Raw genomic sequence first — 21570 nt, 5'->3', positions numbered from 1 at the left:
CACTATTAAAAATCTTTAATGGTAAAGTGTTCATATAAATTACTTGTAAACCTGCTCTAAGCTATCCCATCTCCTCCTCCTCTTTCAACAAATAAATGCTGCTTTTTTTTCTTCTGTCTTGTAGCTAAACAGCGTGTAACACCCAGTGCCCCTCCCTTTAAAAATCGAACAAAATTGTCTCCAACCAAAGGACCCAATGCAAAAAGGTTGGCTTCTTTAACACACTCATATGTATATGCATCTATTTCCACAGGATTACCCTTACATGTGATTGGCTGGCTTGAGTTGTGGCCCAGGTAACACCCTTGCTCCTTCAGAAAGGACAGATTGGGATGAGAACCTATCAATACTACTGCTGCAGAGAGCTTAAATATTTTTTTTAATCCAGAGATATTTTGAAGAATGCATTTCATGTCCGACTTAAAGGAAAGCACATGGTGCTCAGGAAAACTGGTATAATCAGATAAAAGATTTGAGTCTAAAGAATATGACTGAGTACACATCATATGATAGACTTTATGGTATTCTGGATAAAGCTTTTTGGGAAGCTGTTTGAAAATTAAGCTTGGATCAGTTACTCGTCTGCGAAATACATGAATCACAGGGACATTATTGTTGTAAGCACACAGTACTGCATCAGCTGCGGTAAGCCCAGAACCTACAATTAACACTGGATCCACTTTGCCACACAACTGTCCTTTGCTTATAGCGGCTCCAAATTCAGGCATTGAATGAAACACAAAAGGAAAATCTTCCCCATCAATTTCCAAACGGCCAGGAGAATCCAATGTTCCGGTTGCCAGAGCTACATTTTCTGCAAAGAGACAGAAGGGAATATGGGAACCATCTCTTATTCGCTGATAACCCCTGATTTCCCAGTTTCTCTTGGTAAATTTTGACTTCTCTATCTGTAAATGCTGTGTTGAAATATCTCTGTCTTGACCATCATTATCAACTTGATCTCTGTAGAGTCTTGATACAGAGGTAATGTAAGTATTCTCTCTGAAATTCTTCTGAAGACCCATGACTTTTACATAATGTTTATAGTAGCGAGCTATTTCCTCTGGCATAACTCGATCCCCTTTTAGGTTCCTATAAAAAGAAAAGGAAATATATTCTATGAGGATAATACTTTTAGTTTCCATGATTAGCACTTCTCCATCTAGTAAACTATTACATCTTTTTAATTCCTCTGGACTGTCCAAGCTAAAGCTAACACTTACCATAACACTTTACAAAGAAAGAAAGCCTTTCCTTTTCTTTAAAAATGTTAATAAATTAGTTTATCAATGGAGGAAGTCCCATGAGGGTAGAGATTGTATTTAATGCATCTTTGTTTCCCCAATGCCTTGTATCTGTTCAGATTAGCTGCCTTTATCAATAAACTTTTATTAAATAAATGGATTAAAATGTGGATATCTGAAAATTAGACTATTTTAGTCTATGTCACAATTGTAATCTAAATAATTCAGTCTATAGCTATACTATTCAGTCTGTATTCTATTTAACTATTGACTGAATTGTTTACAACCATTGAGATATTACAGGTCTGACTGCAATACATATACTTCTCAAACATAATATCTAGACACGATTTTTAATAAGTTGCTTTCTGTTTTCCTAATGACCAAAAATAATTCAGATCAGTCTTTTGCTGAACAAAATCATATTTAAGTAGATAACAGTTCTCTCTCTGTGTTTTCCTACTCATAAAGAGATCTATAAATATAAGCTGCTCTTTATGAAAAAAGCACGTTAATACATCTTTTATTTTTCACTTGAAATTTAAAGCAATGGGCATTAGTATCCTTAAACAATGCCCCAATTAGAAGTAAGTAGAAATAAAAACACCAAATCAGGGAATTCCCTGGTGGTCCAGTGGTAAGGACTCCGTGCTTTCACTGCCGAGGGCCGGGGTTTGATCCCTGGTTGGGGAACTAAGATCCCATAAGCCATGCAGTGGGGCCAAGAAAACCCAGAAAAAACACCAAATCATTTCACATAATTCAGTGTAACTTGTAACTGGAAGAAGTTCAAAGTTTAATGACTATAATAATTAAGATTTAGAATGTATTAACTCTCAATTTGTACAGAAACCCTATGTAATAGTTACTATTATTATTATCTTCATTTTGCAAACTAGGAAGTTGATAGCTAGTTTAAGTTATTTGACCAAGGTCATAACATTAGAAGGTACAGAGTCAGGATTTAAACCCTGCCAATCTCTAGAGGTCTAAGAGTCTTAACACTATGCAAGGGCAGGAACTAAAGCTAATATTTATCACAAGATTCATTTTCACATATTACTTAAACACACAATATGCTCAATTTAGAAGGATGAACACTCTGGTATGTAAATCATAAAGCTTTCTTTCCCTTTCTAACCCACATCATAAAGGGAAAAATATGTTGAGCAATTTCACTTTCTTACTTATGAAAATCAAGAACTTGTATAATTTGCCTGATTTTGCAACTTAACATTTCAAACCCATATAAAATTCCTTTTTAAAAACCCAAAAGTCATATTTGAAAGGTTTAAATTTACTCTGGTCTAAATTTACTTTCCTTAAATCTTCTTAAATTAAGGATAATTACTGTGGATTAACATGGTTTCTATCTAGCAGAAAGTCAAGCATTCAAACATTACAGCCCTGTTCTAACAAAGGTTGAGTAACTTCCTGCTTTAATTTATTGTTTCTCACAGCAAAGTAGAGTAGATTCTGTGTATTAGTAGTTCCTATCTATAGGAATGAAAATGGCTTGAAAATGATAGGGCTTTTCATATTTCTTTTTAAATTTTGGGTTCTTTCTCCCAAATAAATACAAAATAAACTTTTATTCTTTTAAGTTGAGATTTTCATATTTTCTTTGTTTTAAAATTAATTTTCATTGAGGTATAGTTGTTTTACAATGTTGTGTTAGGGGATTTTCATATTTTCTATTCTCATATTTTAGTATTCTTATTAAATATTCACCTCTACAGCCAAGTAGGCAATCACATCACGGATTCTATTTTATTCCATCATTCTAAATTATTCATTATATATATTCTGGTTTCTCTTCAGATCATATAAATCTTAAGCGTTTTAAAATTATTCATTATATATACTCTTCTACTCTGAAAAGTCAAATACTTTAGGTATGTATACATGAGATATGCATACATGAAGTTATATATCCATTCATAAAAATAAGTTATATATATCCACTCATAAAAATAAGTAAATAAGGAAAGGATATGTAGGTGGACAAGAAAGTAACAAAACAGAGTGGTTTAACAGGAGAGTGGGATAAAACTATGATTAACAATCTGTAGACAAGCCCTTACTTCTGTGTGCTTAGTTTTATAAAATCTCTAAATAGAAACTAGCTCATAACCACTGCTGCAAAGAGGTTTTATTTGAAAGACACATGCATCAATATTATTCATCTAAGACAGGATCACAGCTAGTTTGAGATCTGCTGACAGACTCCCATTGTACACCAAAATTTTAATAGTTTTATCTTTACCTTCGTTTGCTAGATACCCAATCTTTAAATTTAAGTCCAGGTAGCTCCATCCAATTTCCAAAGCTGATTGTCAACATCGAGCCTTCCATATTCTATTTGAATAAAAAATGTACAATCAAAAAACACATTTTAATTGTAAAGCAATTATACCCCAATAAAGATGTTAAAAAAAAAAACACATTTTATCAGTAACAAGTTTTTTTTTTCTTTTTTTTCACCAAAGCCATCTCATTTACTATAATTAAGTCTGGATAAGCAGAGCTCTAATAAATCCTAAATGGTTGTGTAAATCACCTCTGGAAATTTATTCCAATTAACTTTCAAATATTTTCAACACTTGGTAGTATCTATATTCCTTCTTTCATGTAACTATATATTTATAAATCAGATTTACAATATTACCCAATGCCTATAATCAACATAATTAGATGCAGAATATCGTGTTAGAGGAGCAAATCAGTATTTTCATTTTAAACAAAAGGGGAAAAGTTCATTCATTTCTAACGCTTTAAATGTCTTTCCATTTTAATATTATTAACAAATCTTTTCTTTTTTTTGCGGTACGCGGGCCTCTCACTGCTGTGGCCTCTCCCGTTGCGGAGCACAGGCTCTGGACACACAGGTTCAGCGGCCAGCCGCTCCGTGGCATGTGGGATCCTCCCGGACTGGGGCACAAACCTGCGTCCCCTGCATCGGCAGGCGGACTCTCAACCACTGCGTCACCAGAGAAGCCCAACAAATTTTTTTAAATGGGCAGCAAAATGGCTTCCTCCCCCCCCCAATCAACTATGATTGTGAAGTCTAAGCTGGTTTCAATACAGCAGGCATCGCTTTCTAAAACTAGGGAAATAAGTTAGTGGTTGCCTGATTAAGAACAGACTCACTGCTGAGGCTAATGCTGCCTTTAAGGAAGTGAGCCCCTTCAAGCTTGCCCTACTTCTACTTTGCTCAGTACAAAGCAAGAAAAGCCCAAGGGCCAAAAGCACCTTTCCCAATGACCTCAACGATCTCTTTCAACCAACTCTTTTAGGCTATGCCTTCTTTTATCTGAACCCTTCTTGCCCTGTTTCTACACAGCCCAGTATTGGGAATGGGACTTGTTATTATTATTATTATTAGCTAACATTTACAGAGCACTTACTATGTGCTACGGCTTATAAAGTCATATTATTTGTGCCAGTACAAGATCACCACAGGAAGAGAATGCAGCAAGTTGCCACTGCTTTGAAGCAGGCTGGGCCTGATACTAGGATTAGAACCAAGTTTCAGGTATATATCGCTTTAGCACTGATTCAAATATGTTTTTAGTAATCAAGGCTTATCCGTACTTTAACTTTCCTAAATGTAAGTGGGAGAAATGAAGTAACAGAGATCAAATATTGCCTGCACATTTTTCCAAGCAGAAAATATGTATGTACAATAAAACCTCAGGAATTTATAGAAGGTTCTCTAAAAACTTAAAAAATATATTATGGCTTTTCCAATAAATGCAGTTTTATTAAGAATGCTACTTATTAACAAAGCAAATATAAACATGTAAGCTAAAAGGCACAGATATTTTGATAGTTGCTATCCATTACTATAAAGGTAATTAAGATGAAAAAGTCAGTGATATAATCTATAAAGTCCCCAAATACTCTGAAACAATCGTTTGATAAATGTAAACAACTTTTAGCCATATAACATTGCACTAATATAGGAATATCCAACTGAAGTTTATACTAAAGATTTGATATTTAAAGTTAAAATTCCCATGAAGTCTTTATTTCATAACATAGCAAAACTTATTTAACATTTATTTGTACAAGTGAGCACTCACCACACACTAGACACTGTACTAACTGCTAAGGACACAGGAGTGAAGAATAATTATTAGTTGCTGCCTGCTAATGAAATATGCTGAATCTTTACGTTGATAGTCCTCTGGTTTAACCTCTGCTATGGACTGAATTGTATCACCCCCCAAATCCACATGCTGAAACCCTAACCCCCCAACGTTATGGCACTTGGAGATGGGGCCTTTGGAAGGTAATTAGGGCTAGATGAGGTCATGAGGCTGATGCCCTCATAACAGGATTAGTGGCTTTACAAGAAGAGAGTTCACACTCTCTTTGCTACATAAGGATATGCAAGAAAGCAGCTGTCTGCAAGCCAGAAAAAGAGCCCTCACCATAAACTGAATCATCTGGCACCTTGATCTTGGACTTTCCAGCCTTCAAAGTGTGAATCTGTTGTTTAAGACACTCAGTCTATGGTATTTTATTTTAGCAGCCCAAGCAGACTAATACAAATTTTTTTCTTTTACATTTTTCATTTAAGATCTTGAAAATGTAGGGAAATAATACATATTAGAATGAAATACTGTGTGAAATTTTGTAAACTCTACAATGAATAAATGAATTAAAAATGTTGTACTATGCAAAACATCTTGAAATATTTTCTGTATAATTCTTAGAGAAACACTTATTCTAAGACACTATCACTAATCAAATTTGGCTTAATTTCTACTAGTAATTAATTCATATTTATCCAAACATATTAAAATTCTCAGATAAAGATGTGGTAATCATCATATATAATATTATATCATAATGTTTAAGAATCAAAATGGTCTTATCAAGATGACGTATAATAATTCACATTCACTAAAATGCTAAGGAAAATATACTCACATGCCAGGCTCCACCAGGTGGACCTTTACCAAGAACTAAGTGAGGGATATAATGATGCTGTTCTAATTTCCAATGCAAAATGGATGGATAATCATACCCAAAGTCAGCATCTGGATGAAGAAGTGCGTCGAAAAGTACTGCAACAGGATTGGATGATCGACCCTCAAGGCCCTCAGACAAGTACTCTAAGTCCTGAATTTTTTTTTTTAAAGAAAGAAAAAAGGCAGATAGAATTTGGAAAAACAAACAAAAAAACTCCAGCTAACATAATAATAGTGAAGACTATTATTGTAATCCAGCATTTCCTATAGAGTGTGCTACAAAATACTGACATTCCTTGAGATCTTAATAGATTCTCTGGTCAAATAAGTATAGGAAAAGGTTGGGTTTCAAAAAGCTAATCAGATCATTTTACTATAAAACTTGAAGATGCCTTTAATATGCTAGTATGCCTTACTATGTCTACCATGACACTCTAATAATAAAAAGCAGCATTTCCCAAACTTACCAGAGCATAGAGCACCTATTAAACTCCATCAGGAAATAATTTGTGAAATTCTGCTCTAATTAATTCAGGAAAATAAATGGAAGCAACTCAGCAGAATATATTTACAATTCTAAAATTAAAATGTTAGGTGTTACTTAGAAGAAAAGGTTTTCAGCTAAGAAATACAATGCTTATATAGTAGAAAACTAACCTTGTCTCAGTATAAATAAATTTAAAAGCATCAACATGTGAAAAATAATACCTGATCAACAATGGAAAGATGTCTCGCTTCTTCTAATTTGCTATGTAAGATTGTGTTTGGATGTATTGCTTCTGATGATAAATATGGTCTGTAGCCTGACAGCATATAAGAAAGGCAGATTCCTGAGGGTCCATTTCCTATTAAAAAAAAAAAGGTGGAGAGGGGTGTATCTTGCATTTTAATACTCATGTTCTTTTGCTTTTCTGTTTCACAGATGGTTTTTCTCCTTCACCAATTCTTCTTTCTCTAAACTCTCAAAGCCAAGTATTCACAAGAGAAGATTTTTGTCTTCTCTCCTATTTTCTTTTGGGAGTCTCACCTACTCAAAGCTTCAACTCTCTATGCTACTAACCCTCAAAATTAGATATCTAGGCTGACCTCTTACCCCAAAAATATATCCCAAATTTCCATATGCCACTTCTTCACCTCACTGAACCACTAATAACTTAATCACAATGTGTTCAAAAGCAAATTCATGAGTTCTTCCATTTTGGTGGCCTCTCCTTTAAACCTCATTCCTTTGCTGGTATGATACTTACCAGGAAAATCCTAAGTTAATCAGGTTCTGGTTTAAACGTATTTTGTCACCTATATCCATTCAGTTGCCTTTGTTATTCTCACTCATATATTCTCACTCAGAAGACAAAAATCTCTTCTTGTTCCTCTTCAAGATTCACCTACTTCAAGTCATTTCACATTCTACATTCAAACGAGTTCTCATAACAGAGTTCTCATTATGGTACCCGCGCTATGTTACCCACTCTACCCAAAGCCCTTCATTGCTCGTTTCTTCTATCCAGTGTTCTCCATGTTCTGGTCTCAACCATCTTTCAAGTCCCACTTCTTAATAATTTCCCTCCTGTATTTCTATATCCTTTACCCAAAACCAAACTGGATTTTTTGTTGTTGTTGAACTCCAACAACTACTTTGATTTCTGTAGTTCTTTTAGTCTGGGTTGCCACTTCTCTATTATATCCATCTACCAAAAACTTAATCTATCTGGGACAACTGTAAGCCATCAGAAAAATATCCTGTTCCTTGTCTAATATTTTGCCCCAAATAAAATAAGCTCAAAGATATAAACATGAAAAGTAACATCATAATATTAGGAAAGAGGTTAATATTTCTACTTATAATGCTGTAGCAAGAAGTCTTTAAGTACAACACAAAACTCAAAAGACAGAAAGGAAAATAAACCATTTGACTTCATAAAATTTTTTTTAAATGGCAAATACTGGGAGTTAAGATCTGAGGTAAAGAGCTAATTTCCTTGAATCAAAAAGAAAGAGACAAAACTAAAGAAAAATCATGATACCAACAGAAATAGAAAAAAACATTTGAGAAAATCCAACACTTATTCATGTAAAAACTCTTCAACAACCAACAGAGGGGAAATTCCTTAACTTGACAAAGAGTATCTACAAAAATCCTACAGCTAACATCATAATTAATGGTGAGAAATTAGGGGGGTTTTCCCTATAAGATCAAGAAAAGGATGTCTCTTCTCACCATTCCTACTCATCACACACCTTAATGGAAATCCTAGCTAATGCACTAAGACCAGAAAAGGAAATTAAAGGTATACAGATTGGGAAAGAAGAAACAAAACTGTCTTTGTTTGTAAATGCCATGATTATCTATGTCAAAAGTCCCAAAGAATTGACCAAAAAAAACCTCCTGGAAGTAACAAGCAATTATGTTGCATGAAAAAGGTTAATATATACAAGTCAATTGCTTTCCTACAGACCAGTAATGAACAAGTGGAATGTGAAATTAAATACACAACCCCACTTATATTTGCAAGAAATACTTGGGTATAAGTCTAACAAAATTCACATAAGATCTAAATGAGAAAAACCACAAAACTCTGATGAAAGAGATCAAAGAATATCTAATTGATGGAAAGCTATTCCATGTTCATGGATAGAATGATTCAATATTGTTAAGATGTCAGTTCTTCCTAACTTGATCTACAGATTTGATGCAATCAAAATAAAAATCCCAGCAAGTTACTTTGTGGATACTGGCAAACTGATTCTAAAGTTTAAATGGAAGGGCAAAAGACCCAGAACTGCCAATATAATATTGAAGAACAAAGTTAGGGCTAATACCATCCAACTTCATCTTACTGTAAAACTACAGTCAACAAGACAGTGTGGAAATGAAAGAATATATAAATGAATGGAACAGAATAGACAGCCAAGAGATAGATCCTCACAAATACAGTCAACTTATTTTTGACAAAAGAGCGAAGGCAATGCAATGGAGAAAGGATAATCTTTTCAACAAATGGTACTAGAACAACTGGACATCCACATGTAAAAAATGTGAATCTAGATACTAACTTTATATCTTTACAAAAATGAATTAAAACAGATTATAGACCTAAATATAAAACATAAAATTATAAAACATCTAGAAAATAACTATGAGAAAATCTAGATGACGTTGGGTTTGGTAATGAGTTTTTAGATATAACACCAAAAGCAAGATCTATGAAAGAAAAAAATTGATATGCAGGACTTCTTAAAACTTATGCTCTGCCAAGTCACTGTTAAGAGAATGAAAAGGCAAGTCACAGACTAGGAGCAAATATCTGCAAAGCATGTATTTGATAAAGTACTTGTTTCTAACATATACAAAGAACTCTTAAATCTCAACCATAAGAAAACCACCAACACAATCAATTAAAAAGTAGGGAAAAGCTCTGTACCTCAAGGTATAGAGATGGAATATAAGCATATGAGAAATTACTCAACATTGTATATCATTACAGAACTGCAAATTAAAACGAGATACTACACACCTATCAGAATGGCTAAACCCCAAAACACAGACAGTATCAAATGTTTCCAAGGATGTGGAACAACAGGAACTCTCATTCATAGTTGCTGGGAATGCAAAATGATACAGTCACTTTGGAAGACAATTTGACAGTTTCTTAGAAAGCTAAGCATAGTCTTACCATATGACCCAGCAATCACACTCCTAGGTGGGTTGAAAACTTAATGGCCATGCAAAAATCTGCACATAAATGTTTGCAGCACTTTACTCATAAATGTCAAACACTGTAAGCAACCAAGATGTGCTTCAATAAGCGAATGGATAAACTGAAACATCCATACAACGCAATAGTATCCAGTGATAAAAAGAAATGAGTTATCAAGCCATGAAAAGACAGAGAGAAGGATCTTAAATGCATATTGCTAAGTCAAATAAGCCAGTCTGAAAAGGCTACATACAGTGATTCCATATATATGACATTCTGGAAAAGGCAAAACTATAGAGATAGTAAAAGATCAGTTGTTACCAAGGTTTGATAGTTGAAGGAAAGGATAAATGGGTGGAACACAGGAGGTTTTTAGGGCAGTGAAACTATTTTATATGATGTTATAATACATGACATTATACACCCAGCAAAACCCATAGAACTGTACAACCCAAAGAGTGAACCCTAATGTGCACTATAGATTTTAGTTAATAATAATGTATAAAAACAGTGGTTCATCAATTGTGACAAATGTACCACACCAAAGCAAGATGTTAATAAAAGGTATAAAAGGGGGTTGGGAAGGAGAAGAAAAGGAATATAAAATAAAGATGTTAATAAAAGGTATAAAAGGGGGTTGGGAGAGTATTTACAGAAATAGTCTCTGTAATTTGTTTCCTTTTCATATAGACTTAAACTGCTCTAAATAAAGCCTATTAAAATAAATACTGACTATACGAAAAATAGTGGGAGTTAATATCTCAAAGCACTTTACTCATAAATGTCAAACACTCAAAAGTGTGTTTGAAATAACACTCAAAAGACAATACAAAAAGAATACAAATAAACAGTTCATAGAGAAATATATACACAGGCAGAATGTGCCCCAACTCCCAAAGATTTCCCATTCCTAATCCCAAGAACCTGAGCGTGTTACCTTACAGAGAAAAACGACTTTGTAGATGTGATTAAATTAAGGACCATGAGCTAGAGAGAGTAGCCTGGATTATCCAGGTGGGCCCAATCTAATCACACAAGTCCTTAAAAACAGAGATCCTTTCCCACCTGTGGTAAGGAGGAACCATAACTATGAAAGGTTAAAAGGGAAACAACACTGCTGGCTTTGAAGATGCAGAAGGGGTCCAGGAGCCAAGGAATACTAGCCTCTAGAAACTGGGAAAGCAAGGAAACATTCTATCTACCCTAGAGCCTCCAAAAGGAATGCAGCCCTGCTGATACCTTGATTTTAGCCCAGTGAGACCACTGTTGGACTTCTGTTCTATAGAACAGTTAAATACATTTATGTTGTTAAAGCCACCAGGTTTGCGGTAATGTGTTATGACAGCAACAGAAAAACCAATTACATACATTAAGGAAATTAGCCCTTTATTATGATCAGCTGGCAGTGCTACTGCCAGCAATAATAGCCCTATATACATGAGGTTAAGCTACGCTTTGGCTAGCTGAGGCAAAATAGGAACAGATTGTTTTGGGGGAAGTAAGGTACAGATGAAAGTAGTTTTTCCTTTTCTGACCCTGCCATAGCCCAACTAGAACAAGAAGACATAGGTTCCTTTGCCTATGGCAAGACATCCAGGATGGAAAACCAGGGTTGGATATAAGTGGGAAATGAACGTGAGATTTAGTTTCCAAGATATCTTGGATGAGAAATACTGCAAACACTGTCAGCTCCCCTAGAGGGGAATCTAGTGTAGAACTATCTTGCTTTCCTTCCTTCCTTCCTTTACTGAATCTCCTATGGAGAGATGTCAATATGCCAGACAGAGCACAGGACTTTCCTCTCCATTAACTTGAAACAAGTCAAAGAAACTAAGGAAGTTGTATGCCATCAAGGTACATTATGTCCCATAATTCCTTCCTTTGGCTTGGTTTCACACTATAGTACTTGTCCAACTTCATGAGTTTGAATATTAAAGATACATATGACAGGTAATTAAATACATGCAATAAATCAAAATCATAAAATTTTATAATTTTGAATTAGGTTTTATTAAAAACAATTTTTAATCTTATATACCTATCTATTGAGGTGGTACAATAGATATACAATAGTAACATATGGTTAAAATATTATAAACCTAATTGTAGAGTACTATAATGTTCTTTACTAACTGAGCACTGACTACTAACTTGCACAGGTTACTCAACTACTGAGTTTCCCTGTCTGTCCATACCCTACAACCTCAGAGGGCTATAGGGTTTTAAGGCATAATCCAATAATGTACACAGAATGCTCTATACAGGGCTCTAATAACATTGGTTATCATCATTATCATGACACTGTCATATAAGTAACACAACTGATAGACTACTGATATTTTAAAATAATAGAGTAATATCAACCCTTCAATGAAAAAATGTTCTATTCTAACACAGAATCTAATATCAGATCAACCAATTCCTCTCTCCACGGATTTGGTTATTGGTTATTTAAAAATATTAAGCAACCTAAGAATACTTTTCAATACAATCCTAAGAACTTATGCTATGTAACTGTGCATTTATAAAAGTAGTAAGGATCAGAACTGTAATTTTAAGAGATAAAATGCAATAAAACTTACCTATTACTACCACAGGCAAAGTCACTGATGAATCTTCAAGTAAAGAAGTTTCTTCAACTAATGGCATAGCTTTAACTTTTCGCCCCAAATTATCACCAAAATATTGCACTAAGGAATTAAAAATCTCTCCTTCAGTTTCAGGGTCACTATAGTTTCTTTTAAAAGGAAAATATGGAACAAAAACAAAACAACAGATATACAGTCAATATAGCCTTTATAAAAATCTGTCTTTATTCAGATTTTATTTAGGCCATAAAATATTCAATAGTTCCATAAAAGGAGAAAAGGAAATCCTTTTGATTAATGCTTTCAAATTAGTACCTTAGCCACGTCAATGTACACCACTTTGCTAGAAATCCTAAATACAGTGGTCCCTCGGTATCCAAGGGGGGTTGGTTCCAGAACCCCACCCTCACTCCCCAAATACCAAAATCCATGGATCCTCAAGTCCCTTATATAAAATGGCATACTATTTGCATATAACCTACCTACATCCTCCCACATAGTTTAAACCATCTCTAGATTACTTATACCACCTAATACAATGTAAATGCTATGTAGGTAGTTGCCTGCATGCAGCCAATTCAAGTTTAGCTTTTTGGAACTTTCTGGAATTTTTTCTTTCCCAAATATTTTCCATCTGCAGTTGGTTGGATCCATGGACGCAGAACATGTGGATATGGAGGGCTGAATGTAGCTGCTCATGTCTCTTTAATGCCTTGAAGGCAAGTCTTAAATAAGAAGCTATTTTTAATGACCAAAGACATAACATTGTATTAGGGATTTTTATAATTCTGAGATCTCCTAGGACTGGAAAGTTTCTCATTCACTTTTTTCTCATTAATAAAAAGATGAGTGCAATAGAGGTAGTATATTTGGGAAAAAACAGTCACATAATACTTTAAGGAAAAGTTACTGAACTTATATATTACAAATGGTGCATTTTGGTAAAAAAATAAGGTTTATACATCTTATTCTCAAAGAGATACTGAAAAATGCAAAGATCTTAACATTAATTTCCAGGTTACCTTCTTTCCCAACTGCCTCCCTAGAAACTAGTTTTGGCGTTCTGACAAGCTCATGTAATAAATGGAGTATCCTTTGAACACAGTTAATGTTTTGCATTATACTAGAGATTACTTCAGAACAGAATTCCTGAATTATTTTTCATTTTCATATAGTCAGAAACAGGCCAATGTCTGAAAATATTAAACAGTATTGACCAGTGGGTGAGTGTGCTTATTACTATTCCTAAAATGATAAACATGGGAATGGATCAGTTATTTCACAGGACTCACTGATCCTTGGGCGAGGATGACACATGGAAAGAATTAGGCAGAGACCAAAATTTCTCCTTCCCTATAACCTTCCAAGTTCCCGAACTACCCCAGGATAGGGCAGAGTTCCCCAGGATACACTGATAGATTTCCCACCCCTAGTAATTGGGTTCCCCTAACAATACATGGCCCCTTTTGGCCAGAACTGATACCCTTTGGATATGGCTACTTAGGAAAGCCCCCCCTCACATTGCAAGCCTGCCCCTGAAAGAAGTCTTATGCTCAATCCATCCCTTTCAGAGCATTCCAACTCCCACCACTGATCAGATCCAGATGTACTGGCTGTCTTGCCTTCTGCTTCTTGACAACTGAACTCAACAAGAGTATATTATACTTGAGCCTGTCCCTGATATTTCTCCGAAGTGTGTGCCCAGGACAGGTTCCCCAGCTTCCTTTGGATGCTTCTGATTAGTCCTTTTAGGTATCCAGGCCTCATTAATATTATGGTGGTTGTAAAGGCCACAGTTCTTTTTCATGAGATGCAGACATCATGGCCAGTCTCCTCCTGACATCCCTATCTCAAACACTGTTGCTTCCATATATATAACCTGGAATTTAATTAATAAAAATGATCATCACTCTAAGATTCTGATAATTAAAAAGATGTCTCCTTCTTCAAACCCTAACAAATGTTTCACATTAATAAAAGGGCAGATATGCTGGGGGTTAGAGTCAACTTGAGACTATATAAATATTAAACTAGATACTTGAATATTATCTGATATCCTGTACACTCTGAGAGCAAACTGATAATCCTCTGAATGACTGAATGAAGGTACTTTAGCAGTTACTACCATATTTGATTTTATAAGCAAAACTCAATGATCTAAAATGCCTTGGTCAGTTTCTTAAGTCTACAAATAAATGCTGTGAAACAAATATTTAATATTTAAATTCCTTAAGAACAAAAAAATCATGGCTAGAAGTGTTGGCTTAAACTCCGAATCACTTTTACTTAAAGGTACAGTAGAATTCATTTTTTTAATAACTTATTAAGAAGCATTTAATATTCTAAGTCAAGATGTCTCAAGAAACCTTTTTTTTTTTTTCTGGCAGGCCTCAGAATTTTAATATAGCTATCAATTCTATAAATTGACTATACATTTTGTTTTGAATTTTATTTATTTTTGTACAGCAAGTTCTTATTATTTATCTATTTTATACATATTAGTCAATCCCAATCTCCCAATCATATATGTCAATCCCAATCTCCCAATTCATCCCACCACCACCAACCCCCTGACTATACATTTTACAAGGATCTTTCATCACACTGGACTAGTCTTCTCAAATAATTGGTTTATACTTAAAAAAAAAGAGGTTAAGACAATTAGAAATAAAATGCCTCCTCTGTTAGGCTTCTATCAAGAAAGACAAAGTTTTCAAGAGCTCAAAAACATCAGAAAAACAACAGATCATCTGATCAGGCCTTAAACCAAGGTAAATAAATAGAGAGAACTTGGTAATGCTTTTTAAAAAAAGACCTTTAATGAGATATAATTCACATATAAAATTCACCCTTCTATTTATTTTTTTTTGGCGGCACCACTTGGCATGTGGGATCTTAGTTCCCTGACAGGGATTGCACCCACTCCCCCTGGAGTGGAAGCACGGAGCCTTAACCACTGGACTGCCAGGGAAGTCCAAAATTCACCCTTTTAAAGTGTACAATTCAGGGTTCTAAGTAGTCACAAGGTTTTTCAATCACTACCAATAACTTCAGAGAAATTTTATCACCCCAAAAGTATATGCTGCACCCCTTAGCACTCATTCTTCATTCTTCCCTCCCTGCAGCCATTGGCAGCCACTAATCTACTGTCTTACTGATGCCTACTCTGGAAATTTCAAATAAATGGAACTCCTCATACATTATGTAGCATTTTGTGTCTGGCTTCTTCCACTTAACATGTTTTCAAGGTTCACCCAGGTGGTAGGATATATTGGTACTTCATTCCTTTTTATGCCTGAATAATATTCCATTGTATATTACCCACTCATGAGCTGATAAACATTTGGACGGTTTCCACTTTTTGGCTATTACAAATATGCTATGAACATTCATATAAATTTTTCTGTGGATAAATGTTTTCATTTCTCTTAGGAGTGCATGCAATGGCTGGGCCGTAAACTCTATGTTTAACATCTTGAGGAATTAGCAAACTATTTTCCCAAGTGTGCATCATCTTACATTCCCACCAGTGATATGAGGGTCCCAATGTCTCCACATCCTCACCAGCATGTTATTTTTTGTGTTTTTTAGTTTAGCCACTCTAGTAGGTGTAAAGTAGCATCTCATTGCAGTTTTGATTAGCATTTCCCTAATGACTAATAATGTTAAGCATCTTTTCATGTGCTTATTGGCCATCTGTATATCTTCTTCGGAGAATAATTCAAATTATTTGCCCACTTTCCAACTGGGCTTTTTTATTGTTGAGTTAAAAAAATTCTTTATATGTCCTGGATACAAGTCCCTTTTTGGATATATGATTTGTAAATATTTTCTCCCATTTTGTGGGTTGTCTTTTCACTTTCTTTATATTGTCTTTTAAATCACAAAAGTTTTAATTTTCGATCAAGTCCAATTTATTTTTTTCTTTTGTTGCTGTACTTTTGGTGTCACATCTAAGAAAGCACTGCCTAATCTAAGATTACAAACCTGTTTTCTTCTATGAGTTTTATAGTTCTAGTTCTTAAATTTAGGTCTTTCATCCATTTTGAGTTAACTTTTATATATAGTATGAGGTAGCAGTCCAACTTCATTCTTCTGCTTGTGAATATTCATCTGTCCTGGCATCATTTGTTGAAAAGACTGATATTTCCCTTTTGTCTTGGGATCCCACAGAAATCAACTGACAACAAATGAAGGGAATTATTTCTGGACTCTCAATTCTATTCCATTGATCTATGTTTATCTTTATGCCAACGTAACACTGTCTTGATTACAGTTTCTTTGTAGTAAGTTGTAAAATTAGGAAGTGTGAATCCTCCAACTTTGTTCTTTTTTCAAGATTGTCTTGGCTATTCTGGGTTCCTTGTAATTCCATGTGACTTTTAGGATCTGCTCATCAATTTCTGAAAAAAAAAAGGCAGCTAGGATTTTGATAGGATTACACTGAATTTGTAGATAAATTCAAGGAATATTGCCATTATTGCCATCTTAAGAATAGTAAGCTTTTCAGTCCATGAACATGGGATTCCTTACCATTTATTTAGGCCTCCTTTCATTCTTTTCAATGTTTTCTAGTTTCCAATGTACAAGTTTCACATTTCTTCTGTTAAATTTATTCCTAAATATTTCATTCTCTTTGATGCTAGTATAAATTGAATTGTTTTATCAATTTCATTGTCAGATTGTTCATTGTAAGTGTACAGAAATACAACTGATTTTTGTATGTTGATCTTGTATTCTGCAATATCACTGAATTCATTTACTAGATCTAGTAGGTTTTTTGTGTGTGTGTGGGCCTCAAGCAATTTGACACTAGTCTCTCCCAAGACTCAAGTAGAGTATATACAGCCAAAGTTTTAGCTTATCTTAATTCTCCAGAGTATACGTAATTTGTTCTGATTTTCTACTAACTGGTCATAGGTATAATCTTTGTGTATATAATCCATAGTATTGGTATAAACTATTTGTAATAAACTTGCATGGTACTTGATAAATACTGGTTTAACACAGGCATGAAAAACTGAATCAAGAGAAGAAATGAAAATAAGGTTCACTGAGTTTACATAAAGCAACAATGAAACAAAGACCTATTAGTAAGTATTCTTTCTAAAAAATTCAGAGTCTAAACTATAAATTTAGTATTGCTGTACATATTTTACAGTATATGCATACTATATGCATATTGTGTTCACAGGTCTATGAACAGTGAAAATTTCCACTGCAGATATCCAATTTGCTGAATGTTTGTTCTATTTAAAACAAGTATTTGAGTAATAAAATAATCTACTTTAAAAAAATCTACTTTTCCTTTATTTGAGGCAGTAAATTGGAAAATATAATTAAATTTTAGGAACAGTAAAGAACAGCACTTTACACATATGCAGAAATAGTTACCTTATTCTTAGGCATCAAATTAGAAGACTATTTGAAATTTCAGATGATTTTAGATGCCTTCCATGTTGTGTTTTTGAAACATTATGGTCCAAAGACTCAAAACAAATTTAAAAGAATGGCACAGACATAATATTTGAATAACAAAACACTTTTCTCACACCTAGCAATACTCTTCTAAATGATCCTTCAAAATGAAATGCTTTACTACCTGAGTTTAGTCTTTGGAAGCATGAGCTTAGATTTTTACCAAATTGATACTACCATAAGAAAAGAAGGTTCTAAAGTCACAAAGGAAGTCAGTCACACTCTTTATCTTCTAGAACAGGAAGTATGGAAGTTTTCTTCCTTGGAAAGTTAGGAGACAGTTCTCTCACAATATTTATTCTTTCAGATATAAGGCAAGATCCAAAATGTAGACACTGTCACAATTGGTTTTAAAATGTGTTCCTAATGAAATTACTCAAAAAAAAAAATTGTGCTAGTAAATTATAAACCTTCTTCTAAGGAAATGTTTTAATTATTAAATAAACGTTTTCTTTTTTAAATTTTAGATAAGATAGAGCTGTTTATACAATGGAAATACGGTTTATCAATCACAATTTTTATTCTTTGGCTAGCAGGCTTGTTTTCCCTTATCCCTCAAGATCAAAATATAGCAAATACATTGTTTTCACCTCCTCCTCCACATTTCTGTACAAGGACGTAAGCACATGATATTTACTACCTAGGGTTAGTTGAACACGTATAAATCCCAAGCTGTGTCCTTAGAATTCAACTGTACCAAAAGGTGTCAAAAGGCTTTTGGACAGTACTTTCTAAAAAGCATATTATTTTCTCAGGGGCTTCAGTTTAACAAGTTTTCACTAGGCGAACTTGTTTTCTAAAGTTCTCCAAAGTGGATCTGATACTCTCAAATCACTGTCAAGTAGGCAACACACAAATTTGCCTAGAATTTAAGATCCAGCAGTTTATTACATAAAACAATTTTTAATATCCAGAATTTAGAGACTCCTACAAAACTCACTGAGAAGGTAGGCAAGCCTGGATTGCTGCTCTAGTTCAACAGGAATTCTGAGTCTTTTCTGTGCCTTACACCCCTTTTGCAATTTGGTGAAGCCTCTGGACCTCTTCTTTGAATAATATTATTAAACACATAACAGGATTTACAAGGAAACTAAAAAGTAAACTTGGAATATGTTTTTATGTATTCCTCTATTGTATTAAATAACAAGTTCAGTGATGTAAAATAATTACTGTAATCTTGAAGAAATAAATAAACAGTATTTCTAGGTATCTGCAACAATTAATGTGGTATGAAAATATTTGTGATTTCTATTGATGACAAAGTCACAAATACTACTGTGATTTACTGCTTATATTCACAGTTGAAGAAAACAGATTTTGGTTAAAGTTGAGTGAAAATTCCTGGTACCTTTCTTTACATCCAAGTTCACTGGCCACCTAAAGTCTATATATGCAGCCCAATTTAAGAACTCTGATCAGAATTTCATATTTTACAAAAGAAGTTTTGCATATCATTATTCTAGCACATTCGTGTATATATAAGGCAAGGCACTTCACTAAAGTCTTGCTAAGCTTATCTTTTCTTCACCACAAGGTTAAAACTAGTTTCAAATTGCTTTCGGTCTTTCTCTCCATAACTGAATGAAATGTTGGCCAACTGTGCTAGATCTAGTACATAAACTTTTATTTTAAAATGTATTATCCGTATCACCCCTAAAAACGTTCCTCATAATGTTAGTCTAGAATCGCGACATTTTTCAAATTTCTACAATATATATGACTTACAATGACTGACATCTTAAAAGTCAGAAACATATTTGTAGCTAGAACATCACATTTTAAACACAGCTCCCTGCCTCCTTTCAACCCAGTAACTTACGTTATTAGATTTTTTTTTTAAGAAAAAAAAATGTTTAAGGTGTGTGTGGGGCTGGGAGAACCTCACAACCCTTCACTAAAACTTTGCACTACTTTTAAGTCTCAGTTCGCCGTAACCGACTAGATCCGGGCCTAGCCGGTCCCGCAGTCCCGTGACTAGTACGGTCCAGGGAGAGGAAAAGGGGACAACAGAGGAGAGTCCCCCAGAGCCAGGAGCCAAGGCGGGGAACCTCGACTAGAAAGGAACCAGGAGGAAGCAGCAGCCGAGGCGGGAGGCCTCTGCAATTCAGGCGCTTGCCTTCCACCCCCGACCCGTCCCCGACTCCCTAACCCGCGCGGCCTCTACCCATTTCGGCCCCAGCCCTGCCGCAGGGCGCCGCAGCACTCTAACCTCCGCCTGCCCCCTTTTCTTCCACGGTGGAGAAGTCACCTGAAATGACCGGCCAGGGAGCAGCGGCAGCACCACACGGGCATGGAGCGCGGCGCACGGGGCGCCCGAGCGCGACCGCCACGGCCACCTCCCTCGGCGGGGTTGCCCGTTCAGGACGCCCACCCGGTTACGGGGTCCTCGGGGCGCCCGCGCCCCGCGCCTAGCCGTTGCAGCGGCTGCCGGAAGCTGCGGTTCAGCAGCCGGCCGGGCTCTGGAGCACCCAAGCCCCCTTCAGGAAAGCGGCTTCCGCTCCTCGACTACTGGCAGCCGGACGCCGGCGGCCTATGATCTCTGGGCGCCGCGAAGGGGGCGGAACGGGGCGGGGACGCTGCGACGGCTGCGGCGGAGGCGGGCGGGCTCCTCCTCGCAGGTGCGGAGGCGGTGGCGGCGGGCGAGGCCCGGGATTGGTGGAGCCGCGGCCAGAGCGAGGGGCCCGGCCTGAAGAAGTGTTGGCTGAGAGGGCGGGGGGCCGAGGCAGTCCGCCCACCAGACGGCTGGCGGTGGCTACTGGGGCCCGGGCCTCGGCCTGCGCCCTGCGGCGTGGGAGGTTGGCGAGGCTGGGAGGATGTGCGTCCTGAGTGCCGGATGACAAGGGGAAGAGGAAGAGCTACTAACCTCGGTAGCGGGACGGATAGGGGGAAAACCCTGCGTGCTGCGCGGCCTCTGCGACCCGAGCACCCCAGTGTCTCCAGAGTCGGTCCACGCGGGCCTCTCACTGAGGACGCCCGGCAAGACCGAGATTCCCGCTCGACGAAAACCACTTTAGCGCCTTACCTCGCGCTGGCCTGGGCGCAGACGCCCGGAGCTTGCGCGCGCTTTTCGTTCTTGACCCTGCCTCACAATCGCCTGAGAGAACTCACCAAACCATGGGTGCCCGGGCCCCACCCCAAGGGTTCTGATGGGGGAAGTCTGGCTTTCCGACTGAGGCCCCCCTTCCTTAAGTGGCATCGCTGGTTAAAAATACAGGTGCTCAGCCCCGCCCCAGATTCACTGAATACCTTTCATGGAGGGGGAAAGGGCAGGGACGTGTATTTTTTAAGTCCCTCCAGGTGGTTATAATGCAAGAAAAATTAGAAAGTACCGAGTAATGAGTGTTCCTATTCGGTATTTTCAAGAAATGAAGGGGGGGAAAAAACCTGGGAGAAGTGATTAATTGCATATACTGTTATATAGAGATGTCTTTCTATCCCTCTTTCCAAAGAGCGATAATTATTTTTGCAGTTAAAATCTGGGATACGTAAGTTTCTGGTTTTAAATAATTTTTTAAGTTCTCAATTTTTGCTGAATGTTGTCATTGAACAAACTTGGACTTAGCAGGTATTTTAGACTCTGTGG

At 36.3% G+C, this 21570-nt stretch overlaps 1 protein-coding gene across 5 annotated transcripts; it reads right to left on the bottom strand.

Moving 5' to 3' along the window:
• OSGIN2 (oxidative stress induced growth inhibitor family member 2) lies at positions 1-20485 on the bottom strand. Of its 5 annotated transcripts, none has more exons than XM_082858947.1 (7): positions 20236-20485; positions 16029-16912; positions 12504-12658; positions 6932-7068; positions 6183-6374; positions 3511-3602; positions 1-1092 (listed from the first exon to the last, which is right to left on the bottom strand). In XM_082858947.1, the coding sequence occupies exons 3-7, from the start codon at positions 12568-12570 to the stop codon at positions 57-59; spliced, it is 1524 nt and encodes a 507-aa protein (XP_082715073.1). In that variant the 5' UTR covers positions 12571-12658; positions 16029-16912; positions 20236-20485; the 3' UTR covers positions 1-56. The 5 variants fall into 5 exon arrangements, with proteins under 5 accessions (XP_082715073.1, XP_082715074.1, XP_082715070.1 ...); XM_082858948.1 differs by having other exon boundaries at positions 16074-16912; XM_082858944.1 differs by having other exon boundaries at positions 16497-16912.
• Between the last annotated feature and the right edge of the window lie 1085 nt (positions 20486-21570).

The sequence above is a fragment of the Leucopleurus acutus genome (assembly GCF_964270905.1).
Source record: "Leucopleurus acutus genome assembly, chromosome: 17".
In the NCBI taxonomy this organism is placed as follows: domain Eukaryota; kingdom Metazoa; phylum Chordata; class Mammalia; order Artiodactyla; family Delphinidae; genus Leucopleurus; species Leucopleurus acutus.
Note: the sequence above shows the minus strand (reverse complement) of the source record. Positions and strands in the feature narration are given on the sequence as shown.

Excerpts from the sequence above, each read along its gene's own strand:
- OSGIN2 (XM_082858944.1), bottom strand. The coding sequence starts at position 16,600 with ATGAAGTTGGACTGCTACCTCATACTATATATAAAAGTTAACTCAAAA. Across the intron at positions 12,659-16,496 it reads AAACTCATAGAAGAAAACAG|AAACTATAGTGACCCTGAAA; the intron begins GTTTGTAATCTT and ends TCCTTTTAAAAG. Across the intron at positions 1,093-3,510 it reads TGGGTATCTAGCAAACGAAG|GAACCTAAAAGGGGATCGAG; the intron begins GTAAAGATAAAA and ends TTCTTTTTATAG.